We start from the raw sequence: 22,478 nt of genomic DNA, 5'->3' as shown, positions 1-22,478 counted from the left end.
GTCTAAGTCTTTTAAAGAGAAGAGTATAAAACAACTAAAAGACATTAAGACCTCAACAGACAAATAGACGATGCATTTGGATAGGAAGAGACCATTTCTCCCCAGATTGAACCATGGATCCAAGAAAAGGCCAATCAAAATCTCAAGAAGGATTTTCGTGGGATTTGTCCAGCTGATTCTCAAATACACGTGGAAGAACAACGGGCTGAGAATAAGCAGAACACTGCTGAAGAAGGACAGTCAGAGAAATGGTAGACAACCCTCCGCTCCCAGCTGTACAAAGATTATGCTCCCCTATACCTTTGAGATTAGGTGTGCTCACGTGACTAGCTCTGCCAACGATATACGAGGAGAGCTGACACGTGTCCCTTCTGGGAGGAAGCAGTAAGAGCTGGTGTGTGACTCTCCATGCTCTCTTATCTCCTGTGGAAGCATCGTTAAGATGGTAGCAGAGCATCTGTCACTCTGGACCCCTGAGTGACCACGATTATACCCGCAGCGTGAGTACCTGTCCTTTTTGGTCTTAAGCCACTGAGATTTATACTCGAAGACAAACCAACCAATCCTAATGAACATGGGGATGTGCCCTACTAAATCTCAAAAGCTATTACAAAGTTAAAATGATTAGTAGAAAATGCAGCACAGGTACAGAGATAAGCAAATAGACCCATGGATCAGAATAGAGAGAGCCTAGAAGACCCATCCAGGCATGTACGTGGGGTACGGCAGAAGTCTTGTTATAGATTCGTGCAGATCAACAAATAATACTTGGAAAGATAGGTATCCATATGGAAAAAAAATAAAATTAGACTGCTACTATATACCATATGCAATGCCCAAAAAATCAATTACAGGTAGAGATCACAGACCTAAAACAGAACGCAAAATTAAAGAGAATTAGAAGACAAGACAGTCTTGAGGGCAAGAGCCTTCTCTGTAAAAAGAACAAAAGGTACTAATCATAAAGGAAAGAACTGATAAAACAGACTGCATTCAATACCGAGAACTTGGTTCATATAATAAATTCTGGATTGGATACAGGTTTGACCACTGTGCAAAGGTTATCGATGGTAAACTGGAGATATCTGAAGATGGTTTGCATATGCCATGAGATAAAAATTTACTCAAATGCAAAGGTGGAAATGGTTGACTGAGCTTTCATTTTAAACACACACACGCACCCAAACCAGCAGAACATGCACTATAAGGTGTTAATGCTGGTCACATCTGGCATTTATAGAAGAACTTTACATAAGAATATAAAGTTCTTTCTTTAAAAAGTTTGCTTCTCTGTATATCTTAACTTTCTACAGTATGCGTGTGCTGCTTCTGCAACAAAACAATTATTAAAATAAATGAATGAATAAATGAAAGAACAAATACGCAAACTATGGAAGGCAAAAACAAAGATAATTAAAAAGACAAGCACAGAGAGGGAGATGTTTGTCAGACATATAATCGACAAAGAATTAAAACTCAAAATCTTTAAAACCTTTAAGTAAATGAGATGTAAGCAAACAATCTAATTGAAAAATAGGCAAAGACATGGACAGAAATGTCACGTAAAAAAATTTAAATTCCATTAAACTTGTGAGAAAATGGTCCAGCTCATTAGTCGTCACAAAGATACATACCACGACCACCATGAGCTACCATCACACCCTTTAGTCTGGCAAAAAGTAAATTCCTACAGCGCCAAGTGCTGCCAAGGCTGTGGCAGTGGGAACTCTCATGTCCTCCTGGTGAGAGGGTACAAGACATTCGGCATCACTTCCTAAAGCTGAAGATGAGCAAATACCCCAGAAATCGTACTGCCAGGAATACATCTGAGAATGATTTCTGCAGCTGGTGCACCAGCAATTCACAGCAACGCAGTTCACGAATGGTCCAAACTGGACATGACCCAAAGGCCTGGTAACATTAGAGTGAATTTTGAACTCTGTCTATGGTCATGTCTTAGAGAACCATACAGCAACGACAATAAGTCCTGCTATGTAACACCCTAAACAGAAGAACCTCCAAAAGAATGGTGAGCAAAGGTAGAAACATATTCTGCATGACTCCATCTATGTAAAGTTCAAAATCAGACAAAACTAAGCAATATATTGTTTAGGAATGTGTGTGGTGTGAGCGCACGCGTGCGCGTGCAGGTATGTGAGACTACCTAGAAAAGCAAGGAAGTTATTTTTAAAATTTCAAGCTAATGGCTAGGGTGAGAGATAGAACAATAAGACCCCGGGGTTACACAGGACTTCTAAGGATATAGTCGAATTCTGTCTCTTAATCCAAGCAGTGAGTACGTGAAGATGTATCGTTCTAGTGTTAGTTAATACTTATTGACATTATTATTTAGCAGTAAAAATATTATGTAAACCATACGGATATGTTTTATATATGATTTTGTACACTTTCTCACTTTTAACTAATTATCCTATAAAACAGCAGGGTACCAAGAATATTACATGGTCCAGGAGCCAATGTAGAATTAGAGCCAGTCACCAAACTATTCACCCTATAACAGGGACTATTTGGCCATTCATTTGGTCATCAAGCAGTTCAGATGGCTTAAAAAAGAGACAAGTTCAAGTCCCCCAATACCGGTCTCCTGTCATTGTATAAGCTTAACAATGAAAGCTACATGATCACGGGGCAGGTGCTTTGCATGCCCAGCTGATGTGCACCAGCTTGGATGACACACTTATGAACACTAAGGACTAGATTTGATTTTAGGACATGCTAAGTATCATAATTACGGAGACTTTAAATTGCACTTTTATGACGACAGTGATTTGTTTAACCAGAAAACAGAAGCAATGTTCCTCAAGAAAAAACAACAAAGGAAGCCTACCAAACATTGCCTCATTATTCAAGAGCAATGAACTCCCGCTAATACTTAATTACAAGAGGCGTTTGGAGGCTCGGAGTAGAATGAGACCTGGCATTCTCCCGAGGCACTTGATTGATTTCTCGGATTACAAAATTCAATCTGCCGAGAGTTCTGAAAACATTGATTTAGCAGGAAAGAGCCCAGGGAGCTCTCAAGGCTTGTAATGGGAATAAATACAAAATAAATGAAACTGGCCAGGTTGCCTGTTACAGATCTTACACCAGGATGTATTTCAGGCTTCATTGCCATTTTGTTTTTCTAAGGTAGCTCTTTCTTAAGGGTGAAAAGACAGACCTCATCCCCTTTTCTCCCATTCATTGCGACTCTGCACTGCTTATTATAGATGTTTTGGGTGATTTTCACAGGCTCGGAAATATGCTAAGCCAGACCTGGATGATTGACTTTCTTTGGAAATTATTAGCAATGAAACGCCCCACAAACATGAACAAAAAGTAAAACACTCTTGTTACAAAATTTTCGAGGAAGAAAACAGCTACTTCAATCACCAGGCATGAAGCGGACATTTCTTCACTAATAGCATCTTGGACTAAATAAAAGATAGATATTTATGGGAAGTAGCATGTGAGTGAATCGTAGCTTCGCTCTTACCAGCCGTGCGACTTTAGGTAAGATACTTCACCCTGGGTGGGTCTCACCTGCAAAACAGGATGTTTATCTCCTTGTAGAGTTTTCCTGAGGATTAAATAAGACAATGCACGTAGAACTTTTGGTGCATGCCCGGAATATAGTAAATAAATGCTCGGTAAAGTGCTAGCTATGTATAGACAATACAAAGCCTCCAGGCTTAGTTCAATACACTCGACAGACTATACCTTCTCTGCATCTTTTCTGCTACAAACGGCACGCTTACAATCTATACTCATGTCCATACCCTCTGACATCCCGCTCATGAAGTTTAAAGACACCCTGCACCCACAAACAGATGCTTGCCAGAAACAGTTTAACTGTTCCATTCCCATTTTGATTTCCTTCATGGGAAAGAGAATGATTATTCCCCAGGACACTAAGAGCCCTTCCCCTTGTGATTAAAAGTTACTTTCAGGAATTTCTACAAAAACACGGGTGACCAGAAAGGGGCCAGAAGCCCGATGCCGGTGAAATAAACTGATTAAAAACAAATTTTAAAGGCTTGGAATTCTGGAAATTAAAGACTAAAACATCTGAGATCCGTCTCTGGTAATACTCTTAGAATGGAGCGTGTGATTCACTAACAGTGCTCACCACTTTGCCAAGGCAGGGAGGGGAGAGGGAGTTACATAGGCCTCCAGCCTGTAAAACCAAAGTGTGGGGGAGAGGGGCAGGTGGCGATGCCTACAGTTTGGCCTCAAGGTACACAGGGCCAGTTATCCTCCTGGAAGGATTGTCCTGACTTCCTTACCAGACCAGAGTTCTTTTAGGACAGATGCTGTCTTATTCACCTAAATAACCTCACCATTTAATTCAGTACCTGGAACCCAGAATGCAATCAATAAATGTCTGTTGTTGGGTGACCATATGAGATGTCAAATAACCTGCTCAAGGTCACTGCTAGAAGTGCAAGATACTGCATATTACATTCATTCATTCACTCACTCGTTCATTCATTCATTCGGATAAGCAGGCTCTAGGCCAGTCAGACCTCTCAAGTCCCGCGGCCTTTCTGCATTGCACGATGACACTCCTGTGAGTCCCCATAAATCTCGGACAGCCACACGCATCAGGAGGCCCCAGGTACACGAAACCCAGGTAATTCTCATGGACAGGCAATCTTACTGACAGCAAAATGTCACTTACAGTGAATCCACTCAAAACATACAGCAACATTTCATATTAAATAGTGATCTTTTTACTGAACTCCAACTTAAAAATTAAAACTTAAGAAAATAAATTTATTTTATGTTATTGTTAACACAACATGGGTTATAACTGCAACCAAGCTACTTTTTAGAATAAAGTCAATCAATTTTGATTGCTGCTGACATTTTGAAGATAAAAGTGTGCAGCAACACAACATATTCCCTCAAAATCGCCAAGAGGATCTTTTAATTTTTTTACAGAAATATTAGTAGTATTCTTTGGTTTTCCTCAAGTCCATCGCATGGTCCTTTGGTATGCAAATCAGTCTCTCCCAAAGCAACTCTACCAGCCTATCCCAGGGGAGGTGCCTTGTTAATTGTTAACTGCTCCAACCGTCCGATTCAGGAGTTCTGCAACATCACTTTCATCGACTTCATGAAATCCTGCATCTTTTTGGAGACACGCGTTTTTGCTTGACCATTAACTCGCAGTGTGTGTGTATTGTACCATCATATTAAAACACCCAATGATCAGCGAGAACTGAGCAAGGACGAGCGACTTCCACCAGGGACAGGAAGATGCTTGAGACTGGGTTAATTTTAGAGGTGATCAGTTCATGACTATGTATTTCCTTCCATGACATGCTGACTTTACCTTCCCTGAGCAATCTCATAACTGCAAAGAATCAGATAACAATAATTTAGGTGATGAGAACCCCAAAGTCTGCGCCCCTCTCTGATGCAGTGGAAGTCTGCTTATTCTGTATGAATCATCAGGAAAAGAGAACGTTAGTGCCAAAGTCCCAGGTTCCTTCACTGTGGCTTTTAAAGACTTTTTTCTGCATCAACTCCACCAGCTCCAGCTCTTGTCACCCAGCTCCTTGAAGAGACTTGAATATGGGCCGAGCTGATGTGTATTTCCAACCACTGATGCCAACTAAAATGCAGGGGACATGAGGCTCGGAGCTGAAGTGGGTTGGTGTTCTGTAATGTCAAAGTGCCCGTGGATTCTGTCAGCTCCGTTTTTAATAAAGAAAAAGTAGCAGCAGTAGCGGCCACCTGTCAACTCACTCCAAACGGTCCACCTGGCCCACCAGTTAGACTGCTGTCCTAGAAATGCACATACAAAGGTATATACATTCAGAAGGAAGGAAATGATGAAAGTTCCAGAGACTTCCCAAAACACTCTTTGATGGTCCATGATGATAGAATGAAATGGAAAATGTCAAAACCTTGCGATCAAATTAGATTCCAACCTTCTACCCAGAGGAGGGATGATGACAGATTTCTCTGACTTTGGCTTCGGTGTTTCATCCATTAGATAAAGAAGCTGCAATTCAGTGCAAGGTCATCTAACTATAGACAGCCGAATGCCTGAGTTTAGAGAATGATGACTTTATTCCCTATGATACTACAAGTTTTTGTCAATGAATAAGAATCTGACCTGCCAAGATTTATAAAAATGGGTGGACTTCACAGGACACACACATATTTTCTCAAAATGGCTACCATCAACATCACCACCTGGGGCTTTGAGGTCGAGAACTCTATTATGAAGGTATTATTTCAACAAATGTTTATTTAGTCCCTGCTACATGCCTGGCCAGGTATTATGCTCAGCTAGAACAGTGAAACAGACTTGGTTCCTGGTCTTAGGGAATCTAAAGGTAGAAATTACAAACTGTAAAGAATGTTCGGAAAGGAATGAATCAGGCTTTTGGAAGAGAGAACAGTTGATGAGAACTGGGGAGGCATCACTCTATAACGCTAAAATATGAGAAGGAGCTGAATAGACGAGGGGTGTCAGAAAGAGTGTCCAAGCAGTGGAAGTCCTGAGGGAGAGCTGGGCACAATCAGCGCTTGTCCCAAGGTCAGTGTGGTTGGGTGGATCGCGGCTTGACATGAGGCTGGGGGAAGAGGCAGGGGCTAAGATTTCTGCGGGGCTCTGTGGAACATGGAACGTCACTTGAATTAGATTCTAAGATTTAGACTTTTTTTTTTATTTTAAGACTTCTAAAGAGCAGAGAGTAGCAGAAAACCAATTGGTTGCTGTGTGAATGGCCAGGAGACGAGCAGAAGAGGAAGAAGGATGGCTGAGTGAGAGTCCCTTGGTCTGAATCACTGTATCAGTGGGCAAGAACGATTTTATCTTCTTGTCTAAGTGCACTGACTGGGCCACTACCACAACTTTTGATACATACAGTGTGAGAGAATGGACATCCTGCGATGATGTTCCCAGTCAGAAGGGGAAAGTATTCAGTCCTTTCGCCATTTAGTATGACGTCCGCAGGTCTTTCATAGACGTCTTTTATCAAACCGAGGCAGTTCCATTTCATTCCTAGTTTAATAAGAGATTTTATCATGAATGGGTGTTACTTTTTCTGCATCTCTTGACACAATATGATTTTCTCCGGTATTTTGTTAACTTGGTGAATCGCAATGATTGACTTTCAGTTTTTAAATCAACTTTGCATTTCTGGGATAAATTCCAGTTCCTCTTTACATATTTCTGGATTTAACTGTTAATGTATTCAAGAATACTGTATCTATGTTCACGAGAGATAAGGACCTGCACATTTTTTTCTCTGCAATGTCTTTGTCAGATGTTGTCAACAGTGTTATTCTACAACCTTATTTGTATTGTCTTACACAACCAGCGTGGAAGTGTTCCCCTGTCCTCTATTTTTTTGAAAATTTTGTGTTAAGCTGGATATCACTTCTTCCTTAAGTGTCTAATAGAGGATACCAGTGAAACTATCTGAACCCGGGAATTTCTTTCTCCAAAAGTTTTTCATTACACGTTAGATCTCTGTTTTTCTTTTTTCACTTTTGGTGAATTTGAACATTCTACATACATTGTTGAACCTCCTGGCCTAAAATTCCCTTATTGTCCTTTCAACGTATTTAAGATCATTAGGAGTCGCTCTTCTCTCTTTCCCGATACTGGTAACAGTGTGTTCTATTTCCCCTTGATCGGTCTTGCTAGGAGTTTATCAATGTTTTCAATCTTCGAAAGCAACAATAAGGGCAAGTTTAGTACCAGCTTCTCCTGTCTGGAATGAGAAGTCCTTTACCTAAAACTTTTGATGTTCCAAACAATTGTCAGCGTCTAATCATCCCCAGTCATCTGGGTCCATATGTCCTCATTATCCTTAAGAAATTCAATAGCGTGTGGCCAAAACAAATGAAAAAAATTAGCATGTTTAGAAAGTTCGGTGATACGATCCTCACGATAACATTACTATATCCATTTCGAAGATGAGAAAACCAAAGCCCAGAGGAATTAAGTGATTACCAAAGTCACCAAAGTTGGTTTGGTTTCACACTCATGCCCTTCTGGTTCCGACCCATGCAAACTTTTTGTTCAGCCACAAGGTTTCTGTGAGCGAATGACTAGGGATCATTTTATCGGCACCTGCACAGCCTGCCCTTGGAAAGGGACTGGACCTCACAGAATAGGGCTGAATGCAGCTGGACAAAGGCTAGAAGATGAACAGATGCCCCTCGGTTTCTTCATGTAGCCAAGAAGGGTCACATGCCGAATGCTTTTGTTGATGGAAATCACGGAAAACAATACTTTTGCAAAATCTAAATAAATGTACCTTTTTTTTGACTTATTGATAATCATTCTCTTACTGGGTTTCTCCTCCAAATTACCAACTCTTTACTTTAAAAAAAAATACAGTTTTTACTGTAATTTCAAAAGCTACAATTGATAAGGATGGGAAATGTCACTTGCAAACTTATGACAAGCCATGTTTGATCAAAATGATGCCATTTCTGTTTATTTAATAATAGGTCCTCACAGAGTTATGCTTTGTCTTCTAATTTCTAGACATTTCTTTGAAAGGCACTTATTTTCTCTTAGTCAAGAAATACGAGGGTTTAACCAAATACTAATTTTAGTACTTGTTCTTATTGTGTGCCTTATTTTAGAAAAATGGAGAAAAATAATTTTCCTTTCCGTTATCTTTGCTCACCACCCTTAAAGATTTAAAAAAAAGGAAACTATTTTAGGGACATCCATTTTAGGAAAAAGAACATACTGCCAGTGTCCTTGACCTCTAGAGAAACACTCGACGCACGAGTTAGACCTGCTTCCTGTGAACGTCTGGTATTCATTTCGCCTGTTCTTCATAATAAATTTGATGCTAAAACCAATCACAGAACTGTGCTTTTTGTTCTCCTTTACATCTGGATTTACAACGGACAACAGTCCTCTCGTGTCCTCGCTAGCACTCTGCATACGACCACTCTGTCGGAGAAGCAAGGTCAAATGACAGAGAAGTGAAAGGGGACCTTTATAATTAGAGAAGGCGACCAGGAAGAGTGTACACGTGAGTGTAGCCCCGAAAGATGGCGAGGTCGGATACACACTCATTTCCTCACACTATTCTGTGCCAGGCAGAGTGGGCTGGAGACGAGGACCTGGAGGGCATTTCCTGCAGGAGAAGGAAACGAGCCATTGACTAGGGCAGCTTCTAGCCAATGAAGGGTCTTGAAGCTGATCAGTTTGAAGGGTACAAACTGATCAGCTTCAAGACCCTTCATTGGCTAGCTGGGGAGGAAAGGAACACTCTCCTCAACTCGGGTACAAGAGCGTGATGGTTAAGTTTATGTGTGACAGACACTTCCTGCAGCAGCCTCTCTGAAGATAGAGTCCTGACTGCCTCTGGGAGAAGAAAAACTCCATCCAAGTGTTGTAAATACACGGAAGAATTTTTGAAGACTTTGGAAAATGAGGTCACTATTTACCAACAATCAGGCGTCTAACCGCTCGAAATGCCAGCATGAGAATGAAGCATCATTGGCAGTCCACCCGCAGTGGGTTTCGTGGCTGCTACTGCATGAAAAGCTTTTACCAGTTAATTTCTCAGCAGCCATGAGGAACGAGAGCATGGGCTGGATGCGTGAAAGGAGCCAAGTGCGCTGTGCAAAGTCACTTTTCCTGAGGTTTACACGCCTCCCCATGTGGAGTCCAAGTGGTCCAACGGCACCTTCCCTTCTGGAGCCGGTGGCCAGCTCCTCCACAGCAGACCCGCATGCCACACCTGTGTTTTTCCAAGTCCCACCCCTCGCGAACAGACTGAAGGAGTCCCCGTTAACAGCACTCCTCGGGTGCCTCTCGGTTTTTACAACAAGGGTCCTAGCTGTACCCAGTAGCTTCCTTTGTGCCTCTAGCAACTGCCTCCATAAATTATGTTATTCGCTTAGAGAACTGACTGTTAATTCTGTTCTTCAACTTCCACCACCATTCAATGGGCAAAGCGATGGAAGAAAGAGCTGGTAACGACTTTCAACCCAGTGTCTGAGGTCAGGCTAAGACTCTGGCAGTTTGTGCCTGGGCGCTGTGCTGGTTCACACGCCGGCTGATCTCACTGTGGGCAGCCCCATCTCTGTGACCTTTCCGGATGTGGGTGTGACCATTAACCAACATTCTTGGAAACGAAGCTCCCTCAGGCCTCCCCACTTCTAAGCCTGAGGCTGGCAGACGAGAGCGTCATCTGTGCTCATTAACTTGGCCAGATGACCCAGGTACAAATGCCAGCTCTGCGCCACGCTGGCTGTGCGATGTGGGGGCAAATTATTCCCGCTAAACCTCGGTGTCCTCATCTGGACAAGAGGACTGATCATAGTGCTGACCTCGCGGGTACGGACTAAGTGGCGTTTAAGCCCGTTAAAGCTGTCCGTACAGACCCTGATAACATTTTCTGTGTTTAATAAAGGACCAGCCATTTGCATTATCATCAAAGGACAGCGTGGCTGGAATGCAGGTAGCAAGGCAGTGGCCGCCGGAGAGCTTGACGCTGTGGAGCAAGCTGATATCACCATTCCAGACCGTCAAACTCTTCACAGGCCTGAAATGTTTTTCCTACGTCTCCATCCCAAGCACCGAATCCACTGCTGGCGTAAGAGGAAGGTGCTAGTTAGCACTAATTAGCAGATTCCAGAGGCTGATGGGAGGAAAGAAGCATTGGTTTGAATCATCCAGTCTGTGCAGACTTGGCGTGGAATGATCTGTCTCATTTTCCTTGGGCAGACTGAACTTCCTAATTAAGCTGGCTCTCCAGCTGACATAGAATGACTTTGCAGTTTCCAAGCACATATCAACAGAGGTGGGAGAGGCGGCCCCCAGACCTACTGGGAGGCAGAAGGAAGCATGCCTGGAATGAAACGTCTGCTGCGAAGACCCCCATGGGACTAACGTAGGTATGTTTATGAGTTCTAGCCAAAAGGGAAAAGAAAAACCACACTGGTTCTAAGGTTATGCACACTAGACACGAACCCGAGAAAACACAAAGAAAGGGACCCTGCAGGCTCTGAACCCAAAAGGCAATGCCAGGCAGGATGGGCCCCCACCTCAGGATGGGGACGACTTCCGGAGAAGGGGATTGTGGAAACTGTTGGCTCATGATTGATTGATTGATTTCCCTCCTTCCTTCTACTCCTCTATCAATCCATTCATCCACTCATATCCTAAAAGATGTCCATCACAGAGGACATGTGGTAATTTGAATTTCTATTTTTAGAATACATCCAGCATCTTGAATGATTTTTGGACCCAAATCAGAAGACCGAGTTAAAAGCCAAGGGTTTGACACAGTGATAAAAGGAATCCACATGCAATAGCTGTCTGCCCAGCAATTCCTTTATAATTCAAGTCCATTTCACCACAAAGGGCTAAGAGTAAGATCTCCATTATGAAAACGTTTCACAATTTATGGGCCCACAGGCCTTGCATCCAAAAGAAGTTATTACGTGAAACAGGAAGAGATGAAATGAGGAGCAGAGGACATTTTGTAATGATAAAAGTGTCAAAATATCACGAATACGTAACAATCATAAATGTACACATGCTTGTAGAGTTCCAAAATATGTGAAAACAAGAAAAAACTAAAAGAAGAAACAGGCGAAACTATAACCACGGTTGAAGATTATCAAAAGCTACTCTCATTAATTGATAAAACGATGAGACAAAAAGGAAAAAAGAATCAAAAACTTCTGAATGACAGCATCTCAGCTGGGACCCATGGAATGCCACACGCCAAAAAATGCAGAATTCACTTGGCACATGCACCAAGACAAAGCATACACTAAGCAATAAACGAATTTCTATAATTTCAAAAGACTGAAATTTTGTATGGTACGTTTTGTAGTCACAAATAAGACTAAAAATTTATGATGGTAAGATAACCAGAAAAGCCTTAAATATTTGAAAAGTAAAAAACCCACTTCTAAATCACCCATAAATCAAAGAAGAAAGAACTAGGAAAGTTAGAAAATATTTTGAACATAACAGCAATAAAAATACAATACATCAAATTTTGTGGGGTAAGCCAAAGCAGAGCTTAAGGGAAATTTATAGCTTTAAATGTTTACATTAGGAAGGAAAAAGGACTTTAAAATGATTTACATTTCCAACTTAAGAAGCTAGAAAATTATGAGCAAGTTAAACACAAATTAAGAACAAGGAATAATATAGATAAGAGCTGAAATCGATGAAATAGAATAGAGAAAAAAATTGTTTTCTTTTTAAAAATTAGTAAAATTGATAAACCCTAATTAAAATTAAGAAAATATAAGAGAAAATGTACATTACTATAACAGAAACGGAAGAGGGGCTATCTGTACTGATCTTACAGATCTCAAAAAGTCAATACAGAAATACTATAAACAACTTTATGCTAATAAATTCAACAACCTAGATGAAATACACAAATTAATTTAAAAACACCACTTATGAAAACTGACACAGGGAATTCTGTTTCCAGAATGATAATGTGAAGAGCTATGTGAACCCACTCCCAAGAAAAACTGTGAAAAATTACTTTTTAAAAAATGTTTTTAAGTCTCTGAAAATGTTTGTAAGAGCATGTGGCAAATGAGGAAACATTTATTCAAGAAAACATACTAAACAGTCAGGAAGAACAGTGAGTCCATGGCATGTGAGCCCTGACTCCGCCCTCCCAGCTCCCTCCCAGATGAGGGTGATGGACACTCCATTTCCAGGGCTCCCTCCCTCTTCCCCCAGCTCCTAGTCAAGGCCAGTGGTATCTTGCTGGGATGGGCAGGTTGTCAGCGTGTCTCATCCACCCCAAAGACCAGAGGCTACTTACTGCGCTGCCCTCCTGCCGATACCCAAGTCCTAAGGCGTGAGTATCGTGCAGAGAGAACCCGCCACTGTCCCTGATTCCGGTTCCAGGGACCTATAATTGCCCAAATAACTCTGAGAAAAATGGAATAAAGATGAAGGACTCAAAAACTGCATGACTTCGAAACCCACCATGAAGCTGCAGGAATCTGTGTAGGACAGACACATGGGTTAATAAGCACAGAAACAGACCCACATTCACGCAGTCTATTAAATTCTTGCAAAGGCACCAAAGCTATTTGATGGTGAAAGGCAAGTCTCTTCGATAAATGGCGCTGAAAAAATGCATATCGACACAGACAAATATAAACTACAAACTCTACCTCACTCAGTGAACAAAAGTCAACTTGAGAAAAGCCTAAATATAAAATAATAACCATAAAGTTTTTAAAAGAAAATGCCTGAAGATATCTTTGCAACTGAGGGTGGGAAAAGATTTTTTAAATAGGACATAGAAAGCCATAACCATAAAAGAAAAAAAAAATAATGATTTAGATTTAATCAAAATTTAAAACAAAATGAATTGGCAAGCCACTGATGGGAGAAAGTATTCGCAAAACGTCGATTTGACAAAAAGCTTGTAAATAAAGTATGAAGACGCTCTACCAATTAATCAATCATAAATAGATGGGGAAAAGAGTAATGGGCGTAGAACTTGAACAGACATTGCAAGAAGGAAGATACGCGAAGAACCAATATGCGAATGGAAGTGCACACATCCTTAGTCATCTGGAAAGTGCAAATTAAAACTGCAGTGAGATACCACGGCACACCCACCCAAACAGCTCACGCGAAGACTACTAACAGCACATGTGGGCGACACTATGGCGTGCCTGGATTTTACACATTGCCAGTGAGAATGGAAACCGACATGAGCATCCTGTGAAAACACATGGCGGTTTCTTCTAACGTTAAACATATACCTAACTTTGTACCCAGCCAAGCCGCTCAGAGATATTTAGCCAAGTGGCAATATAGTCCACTCAAAAAACTGAACATGAACATTCACAAACACTTTACTGACAATGGGAAAAAACCTGGAAACAATCCAAATGTTTATCAAAAGGAGAACAGACCATTTATAGACTATTCATGATAATGGAATACATTTCAACAATACAAACAAATTATTGGTACATACTCATAACAACATGAAGACTTTCAAGACATTATACTGGATAAAAGCTTCCAGACACAAAAAAGAATACACTGTAAGATTCCATTTATATGAAGTTCAAAAACAGGTGAAACTAAAGTTTAAAAAAAACTGTGCAGTGGCTGTGTTGGGGACAAAGACTGATGAAATGGGCATACGGGGACTTTCTGGGGCTACGGGAATATTCTACACTGTGACATGAACGTAAGTTACGTACGTGTCCATTTATCAGAACTGAACGGCAATGATTTATGTGTTTCGATGTGAATTTTACCTTAAAAGGTTAAAATAATAATAAAAAAAAATCATTATTGAACCATGGTGGGAAATGGGCAGAGAAAAACAGGAAGCGAGAGTAGCAGAATGTTGCCCCTGGAGCAGGAACAGTCATTAGATTTCTGTTTTCTTTTATATATGTCTGAACTTGTCTATAACAAAATGTTTTAAAAGACAGATAAAAAGGCATTAGGCTTTAGTTATAACCTTTAATCTAACCCTGACCTTTTTTTTTTTTTTTTTCCCATAGACATCCAATAGTGAGCCAAGTCTTTGAGGGCAAGTATGTTGATTAATTAAACAGTACTCATTTCTAAAGATATTCTATTTACTCAGACCAGGAACTTGGAGAGTGGATGAGTTTAATACAGGAGTGATCCATCTCTCCCAGCCATGTGCCTACCTGCTCTAGGAGAGGGTTTCTCAGCCTGGACATTTTGGACCTGGTAGTTCTGTGTTGTGGGGATGGCCCTATGCACTGTAAGGCCTCTACGCAACACCCCCCACCCCCCCAACGTATGGCAATCAAAAAATGTCTCTAGACATTGCTAAATGTGTCCTGAGGAGCAAAACTGCCCAGTTAAAAACTACTACGGCCCTAGAACATGCATTCCCAACCAGGTCAACATCGCCCCCAAGGGGATGAGAACTGGCTCTTGGGGACATGAGAAAATCTGAGGTATTACTATCATCCGTGGCCCTCCAACGGCCACAGCACACCAGCAGATATCCAGTATATCTGTGGCATTCACATTTCACGGTGGAGATGAGCAATTAGAGGAAAAAAGTCTAAAAGAGGAGAGGACGATAATGAAAGAAAGATTGAGAAACGCCATCCTACAAAGAGGTCTGACGCTGCTGAAAGCAATCACTCCCTCCGGCGGTTTGGCGCCCCCAAAACAAGTCCAGGGGTGTCTCCACTTAAATGAGGAAGACGTGGCAAAGAAAACGCAGCTGCTGCTCGGGCCCTCTGCAATGGTCTTGGAAGCGTAAGACGCAAGATAATACAAAGTTAGGAAAAAAGCTCTGAGGGGCCCTTGCCAAGTTTGGTGGCATCCCTCACATGACAGTGAACCTGGAAGCCATCCTCTCATAGATACAAGAGAAACCACATAGGTTCAGCTGACCTCAAATGACCAGAAGTTTGTCCTGGCCAAACCAATGACCTAAGGAGCTCATGCCATTTAATATCATTTTTTTTAAATGAACCATTTTTAAATATGTATACACACACACACACACACACACACACACACACACTCATGAATATATAACTATGGTCAAGATATTAAGCATATCTTTCATTCCAATTGTTTCCTTTGAAACTTTTTCTATGCTTCGATATTACCAAAGCAACCGCTAATTAATTACCTTTTTAAAAATTTTTATTAAATTTACTGGTGTGACATTGATGAACAAAATTCTATAGGTTTCAAGTACACAACTCTAGAATACGTCACCTGTACACTGCACTACACGATGCAAGGTCAAGTCTTCTGTCACATTTCCCCCGTTTACCCCTTTCTACCTCCACCCGCGCCCCTTTCCTTCTGGGAACCACCATAATGTTGTCTGTGCCCACGAGCTTTTGTCTGTCTGATTTGTTTGTTGCTTTTGATTCTATAACATTTTCAAAAGAAGAAGGAGGTGGCATTTCTTAAAGCTTCCCATCTACCAGCCACGTCCCTGGATAGCAATTTCATTTCATTAAATGATGCAAAACAAACGAAATCTTCCAATTTCCTCTGCTCTCCCGTTTCCTGTTTCATTATGCAGAAGCCTTGCCTAACCACTCCAAGAACCAGCTGGTTTATAGTATTGAATATTCATGCTTAATGGGGTTAAACCTGGCTGGTGAGCACAGATGACATCTCGTGATAATTTTTCAACCCATAGTTAGAGCCCATTTAGACTCCACTAACAAACTTCCAGACATAGCCTGCAAAGACCCTTTGGTGTAGGTACTCGACTCTGGAGGACCGTCATCACAGTAACACCTGGGATGATCAAGAACCTGCTAACACATGGCACCTCTGCAACTGAGGTATTTCTGATTTTAAAATTATAAGGAAGGAAGGCACAGGGGTGTAACGACAGCTCCTTTTGCATGTCCACGCGGCCAGGCCCTGGTACCCTGCCGTGCGGTCAGCGCCGGTCTAGATGCTGCTGCAGAGGTGTGCTCCAGATGTGATAAGCATTTACGATCAGCTGACTTTAAGGCGCTCACCCTCTATAATGTAGGCGCTCCTCTTCCAATCAGCTGGAGGCTTTAAGAGTAAAGACTGAGTTTTCCTAAACAAAGAATTCTACCTCAAACTGCAACACGGGAAGCCTGCTTGAGTTTCCAACCTACTGGCCTGCCTTGATGACTTCAGACTTAAGCCTGCCACATCAACTCTTACCTGAGTTTCCAGCCTCCCGGTCTGACCTACACATTTCAGATTTGCCAAAGCCCACAATCACGTGAGCGAATCCCGCAAAATAACTTTCTCCCCACCACTCTCTCTATGTAGACACCCCATTGGTTCTGTTTCTCTGGAGAACTCTGACCGATGCAAACAGGAACGCGCATCCTATCTTAAACAGAAGGACCTCGACTGCCCCCCACAACGTACGAGGCTGGGAAGCAGAGGGCGGAGTGACATTGACTCACAGGGCCAAGGAAAGGTGAGTCGACATGCTTGGCGAGCGTCCTGCCCTGGAGAAGCTGCTCATTCACCAGGCGGCGCCCTGCAAAGCTTGCAGTGGAGGTGCCAGGAACTGCAGGGGGGCAGGGATGAGACACAGGCTGGAAACAGGGAAGCGAGTGGACTGTCCCTATAAAGAGCAGTTAAACTCACCAGGTCCCCGCCCCATCCTGGAAACCAGGAAACCGCCACCTACCTGAGTCTTGAAGAAGATAGAGGGTTTTAACCAGCTGAGGTCCGGGCTTGGGAGAAGCAGGCAAGCAGAGCGCAGGGCTGAACAATGAGCCTGAAAGCAGGAGGAAGGGCAAGTCCGCACAGTGACCTGCGGGAAGCCAGGCCCCGCCGCTCAGCCGCCAGGAGGCCGGGCCAGTGGACACTGGGCAAGAGCCTGGGGACGCTCCTCCCGGTGAATGAGCCTCAAAGTGGAGGGAGACCAGATGCTACTGCTTGGGGCCAATCAGTGAAAACACAGCTCGCTCCCCACCAGGGAAGCCCGACCAACGAGCTCCGCCCAGGTAGCTCTCCTGCTTCTGCCTTAAATAAGAACAAATAGCCACAGATGGCCAGATACTTAAGGAAAGCTAGACACCAAAGCACGCAAATTCATAGCAGGCGGGGAGATGAACCCTGCCAACGGAGCGACTAGGGATCGTGCCCAAGGAAAAGAGAACGGGACATTTTTCTGAAAATAAAAGAGCTATTAGAAATTTAAAAAAATCATAAAAGAAAAATCATAATAAAATTCAATGGAAGGATTGGTAAATAAAATTTTAAAATCTTCTAGAGAGATGAACAAAAAAGAAAAAGAGATAGGAAATAAAATAAAAAATCAGATCGACCCAAGAGATTCCATATCTGCGTGATATAGGGTCCAGAGAAAAGACACGGACTACAAAGAGGAGGTACATGAAGCTCCAGACTGAGGGACCAGAACAACACAGGGAAAGAATTGCAGAAAGGCACCTCGCGCGGAACTGCAGATGACCAGAGAGAAAGGGTCCCAAGAATCTCCAGAGAGAAAGAGAAGAAGAAAACAAAGGAAAGGAGCGGCATCGGGCTTCTATAAGCTCCAAGCACAGAAACGACTTTCAACGTACGATTCTACAGCTGGCTAAAGAATAGAACGAAGACACTAAACATAAATATCTCACAACACGCGGCTCGTGTGAGCTCTCCAGGCGAACCACAGGAGAAAGCCTCTCTCCCCCTAGAGGCTGTCCCCTGCCTAGAATTCTCGGTGCCCCAACCCCAGAGCACTGTGTTAAAGCACCTGATACCTGCCTCTTCCTGACAGAGGCCACAGGCCACATATGGTCATCCTGAACCCTCGCCAAGGGCGAGCCCAGAACCTACAAAATAGTAAGGTAAGGGCTCAAAAAGAGTCTGCTAAATCATCGTCACCAGATATGCCTTTTAAATCTCGTTTGTCATTTAAAAATATTTCCCACAAGCTCTGATTATCCTAAAAATGCCTCCTTTTTATACTGTAACGCAGCCGTCCCCAACCTTTTTGGCACCAGGGACCGGTGCTCCTACGAGAATCTAACGCCTGCTGATCTGAGGCGGAGCTGAGGCGGTGACGCTGGCGCTGGGCAGCAGCTGCAGACACAGGTGAAGCTTCGCCCACTTGCCCATTGCTCACCTCCTGCTGCGGCCGGGTTCCTAAGAGGCCAGAGACCAGTATGGTCTATGGCCAGGGCGTTGGGAACCCTACTGTCCTGGACTTGTTTTAAAAATCAAATGTCTGTGTGCACAAGTCGAGTGCACTGGTTTTGTTTTAGTAATGCTTTTGTCTGCTTTAGTTTCTTTAGTTTCTTATTGAGTTTTGCATTCACAGTAAAATTAAGAAGGCCCCGGAAGCGCCCCATACCTCCTGCCCTCACCCTCACCTAGCCTCCCACATTGTAAGCATCCTCCAGCATTTGTTACAACTAATGAACACATGCCGATACTTCGTAACCACCCAAAGTCCACAGTTTACGTTAGGGGTCACTCTTGGTGTTGTATATGCTACGGCAGGGGTCCCCAACCCTGGGCAGTGGGCCGGTATCAGTGTGGCCTGTTAGGAACCAGGCCGCAGCAGGAGGTGAGTGACAGGCAAGTGAGCTCAGCTCCATCTGCATCCGCAGCCGCTCCCCAGCGCCAGCATCACTGCCTCGGCTCCACCTCAGGTCATCGGGCGTTAGATGCTCCTAGGAGCACTGGTCCCTGGTGCCAGAAAGGTTGGGGACGGCTGTTCTGTGGGTTTGAACAAATGTACAGTGACATGTATCCATCATTATAGAGTCAGAGCATTTTCACTGCCCTAAAAATCCTCTGTGCTCCATCTAAGCATCCTTCCCCCCACCCCTGAAGTAATGCTTTTCATATTATTTGTTTGGAGCCCGTTTTCAGTTTTGTGGGCCATGTCTATTTTGCAACTATTCAACTCTGCCATTATAAAGTGAAAGTCTCCACGTAAATGCATGGGCATCTCTCTGTTCCAATAAAACTTTATTCACAAAAACAGGCAGCTGTTGTCTGCCAACCTCCGGACAACAGTATTGTTTTACTCAATTCCACCATTTTTACAGGGAAGAAATTTCTTAATAGCTTGACTGGCATTAATAATCTGTTTTTCCTATTTTTCTCTCTGAAATCTATCTTCTTTCTGGAAGGTGAATCAATAGGCAAAAAAAAAAAGCTGAGGTTATATAATGAAAGACAATTTGCTTTTTAGACCATCCCTAGTTTAAAGCTACATTACCTTTCTCGGCTTTAAATCCCAAGCTTCCCAAAAAACTGTCTAAAGAAAATCCCTCACTCTTTGAAACTGCGGTCTCTGCTTGTCCAGCCGAGGGTGGTTTGGGCCGCCTTGCAAAGCAAGTCCCATCAGGTGGCTGCAAACAGGCCCACGCTGTTTGCAGACCGCTTGCCACGTAAACCTGACAGGGAGTACAGTTCGACTGCTTAGGGTAGATTAAAAACAAGATCTTTTGCTCTGAAAAGAAATCCACGTTTTTTTCTTAAGTTCAAACAAAACCAACTGCTCTGCAGAGTGCTATGAGGGCATAACTGTCTTCTGGTGCCCAATTATCTGTAAAACAGAGCAAAAACCAGCCCGTGTTTACCCAGCACGGGGAATTCATCTTATGAGACCCCTTGGTCCAGAATGTTCATGTCCATTCACTCAAGAATAGCCTAGAAAAATCGCTTTACTGAAGGGAGAAAGAGTGAGTCTATCAAAATGGAAGTCCGCCGAGGCCACCCCTCTGAGGTCCGCCACTCGCTCTGAGGAACAAAGAGTCACACCACCACTAGGTTTCTTATTTGCTCAACAGGAATCCAGAAAACTGCGCTGATGGTTTTTCTAAGTGAATATGGCAGCTCCCTGCAAGGCAATCACTGACCTGTCATAAAAGAAGAAGAGCAGATGAAAATACCGCTATCAAAGGCCAGAGGCTGGGTAGGATACTGTGTCTGCCAAGTAGCAACCATTTATAACATTTTAAGTAGCATCTTAAGCAAAAGACAGAGTAACATCTCTGTCGAAAAAGCCTGTCTGGCATGGATGAGACATCAGCCAGGCACGGACAAGGCAGCCAGCTTGGCAGGCAGCCCTGTCAGAAATAGCATCTGATACGGAGGGTATCCATCGAAACCTCTGTGGTCCAGCAGTCTTCCAGCTCGAGTGATTCACATGAAAGCTATTTCCTTCCCAAGTCGCGACGCAACAGTAAATACTAAATTGTTCTTGCAGCCCTCAGCCAACCGTTCGAAAGCCAGGACTGAGGTTTTTGCCATACGGTTTCACTTCTTACAGCTTGTAATTTTTGAAGCCCCTTAAAGCTCAGTACCAAGTCTTCAGGAGACTAGAACATGTAGATCTTAAGTGACCCCACAAAGATAGAGATGGAGAGCAGGTGGGAGGCAAGCCCAGGTGAATCCCATCCCAGGTACTTCTAAACAATTTCAGCATCAGAAGCCCAGACGATAAGAAGACAGGACTCAGTACAGCAGATTTCTCTAGCTGGCACCTACAACTCCCCACAAACAGACGACTCATTTAAGATGTGACTTCAGAGAGGAAAAGAGAAGATGAAGCAATTCCAAGTTCACGGTCTGCCTGAAGTAACAGCAATACCCGAACCTCAGAAGAACCTGAACCTCACGCTTCGCCTCCACGCCTCTTGCCACAGTAACCTCAGAGGGCATTTTAAAGAACCAGAGTGACGTGCTTTCTCTCACTCTCTCCCAAGACTCTACAGCCAGACCCTTTCTACTGACTGGTCAGTGTTCAATCTAAATTAGTTCTCTCCTAGTTCTAGCGGCCAGAAGTCCAAAATCACGGTGTCGGCGGGACCACACTCCCTCTGAAGGTTCTGGGTGCTTCCTTGCCTCTCCTAGCTCCTGGCGACAGGTGCCTCTCGACTTGCAGCTGCATCACTTCAACCTCTGCCTCCATCTTCAGGCAGAATCCTCCCCTTCGTCTCAAATACCCCTCTGCCTTTCTCTTATACGGACACCTGCCACTGGATTTAGGGCCCACTCTAAATCCGGGATGATCTCATCTTGAGATCCTTAAGTGAGTTACATCTGCAAAGACCCTTTTTCCAAGTGAGGTCACATTTACAGGTTGTGTGAGCTAGGATCTTGGGCATATCTCTTGGGGTACCGCCATTTGACCTACTGAGCTCTCCAAGAAACAAGAGGATAAAATGAGTAATTTATTTGAATGAACGTGGACTGTGAATACTTTTTTGAATTTAGTCACCAACAGACACACACACAGACACACACCCCCCAAGACACTATCGTGTTAGAGGCCCACATGAGGGTCAGCTAACTGTCCTTGAATGAGTTACTGAGTCTGTCTGAGCCTCACTGTCCCTGCGTATAAAATGGGGACAACCGGACTTGGCAGAGCTGTTGTGCAGATTGACAGACATTCACTCAGAGTGCCTGGCACTCCGTTATCTTGTTGACAAACCCTAGTCTCCAAAGGCCCTGAGCAAAATGTCCAACGAACACTTGGGAAAAATGGGCATCCAGTTTCTCTTTAATCCTGCCATTATCTGGTGTGTCTTAGGAGAAAAAAAAAAAAAAAACAGAAAAGATTAAGGTAACGGGTTTGCCAAAGGTGAAAAATGATCAGTCCTGTAAGGAATCAAGAGTGTGGGACCATGACAGCCCCCTGTCCTCTCCCGAGAGGTCACCTGTGGTCATGGTTCTTCTCCAATTATCCCAGAATCACCAACCTAAATAGACAGTCTGCCACGGCCTGTGGAATCCCAGGGCCATGACCTACGTCTTACTTACCTTAGTGTCCCCAGCACCTGGCACCGTGCCTAGCACTGAAGTCATTCGATAAACACTGAAGGAATGAAGACGTGAAACCTCAGCTGCGCTAACGAACGATACCCTGGATGACCAGTTTCCTTAGAGCGCCATGCTAAGCACTTCACATACACTGAGTGGGTTAAGTGAGATGATGCACCTCGACATTCTGGCATTGCAGACACTCCAGAAATGTCAGGGATCGCCG

At 43.3% G+C, this 22,478-nt stretch overlaps 1 protein-coding gene across 3 annotated transcripts in view; it reads right to left on the bottom strand.

Annotated features, from left to right (window-relative positions):
- The window catches only part of PLPP4 (phospholipid phosphatase 4), a 104,318-nt gene that overhangs the window by 27,074 nt on the left and 54,766 nt on the right, over positions 1–22,478 (bottom strand). Inside the window, exon 6 of one of the 3 annotated variants that reach the window (XM_016149112.2) lies at positions 17,151–17,240. The exons of the other annotated variants lie outside the window; for them this stretch is intronic. Within the exon in view, the coding sequence (XP_016004598.1) occupies positions 17,151–17,240 (90 nt within the window). The remainder of the gene's footprint in view (positions 1–17,150; positions 17,241–22,478) is intronic. 3 annotated transcript variants of the gene reach the window in all.

This window comes from Rousettus aegyptiacus, unplaced genomic scaffold (genome assembly GCF_014176215.1).
Source record: "Rousettus aegyptiacus isolate mRouAeg1 unplaced genomic scaffold, mRouAeg1.p scaffold_m13_p_6, whole genome shotgun sequence".
NCBI classification, from domain to species: domain Eukaryota; kingdom Metazoa; phylum Chordata; class Mammalia; order Chiroptera; family Pteropodidae; genus Rousettus; species Rousettus aegyptiacus.
The sequence above is the reverse complement of the archived record's forward strand: the minus strand, read 5'-3'. Positions and strand labels throughout refer to the sequence as shown.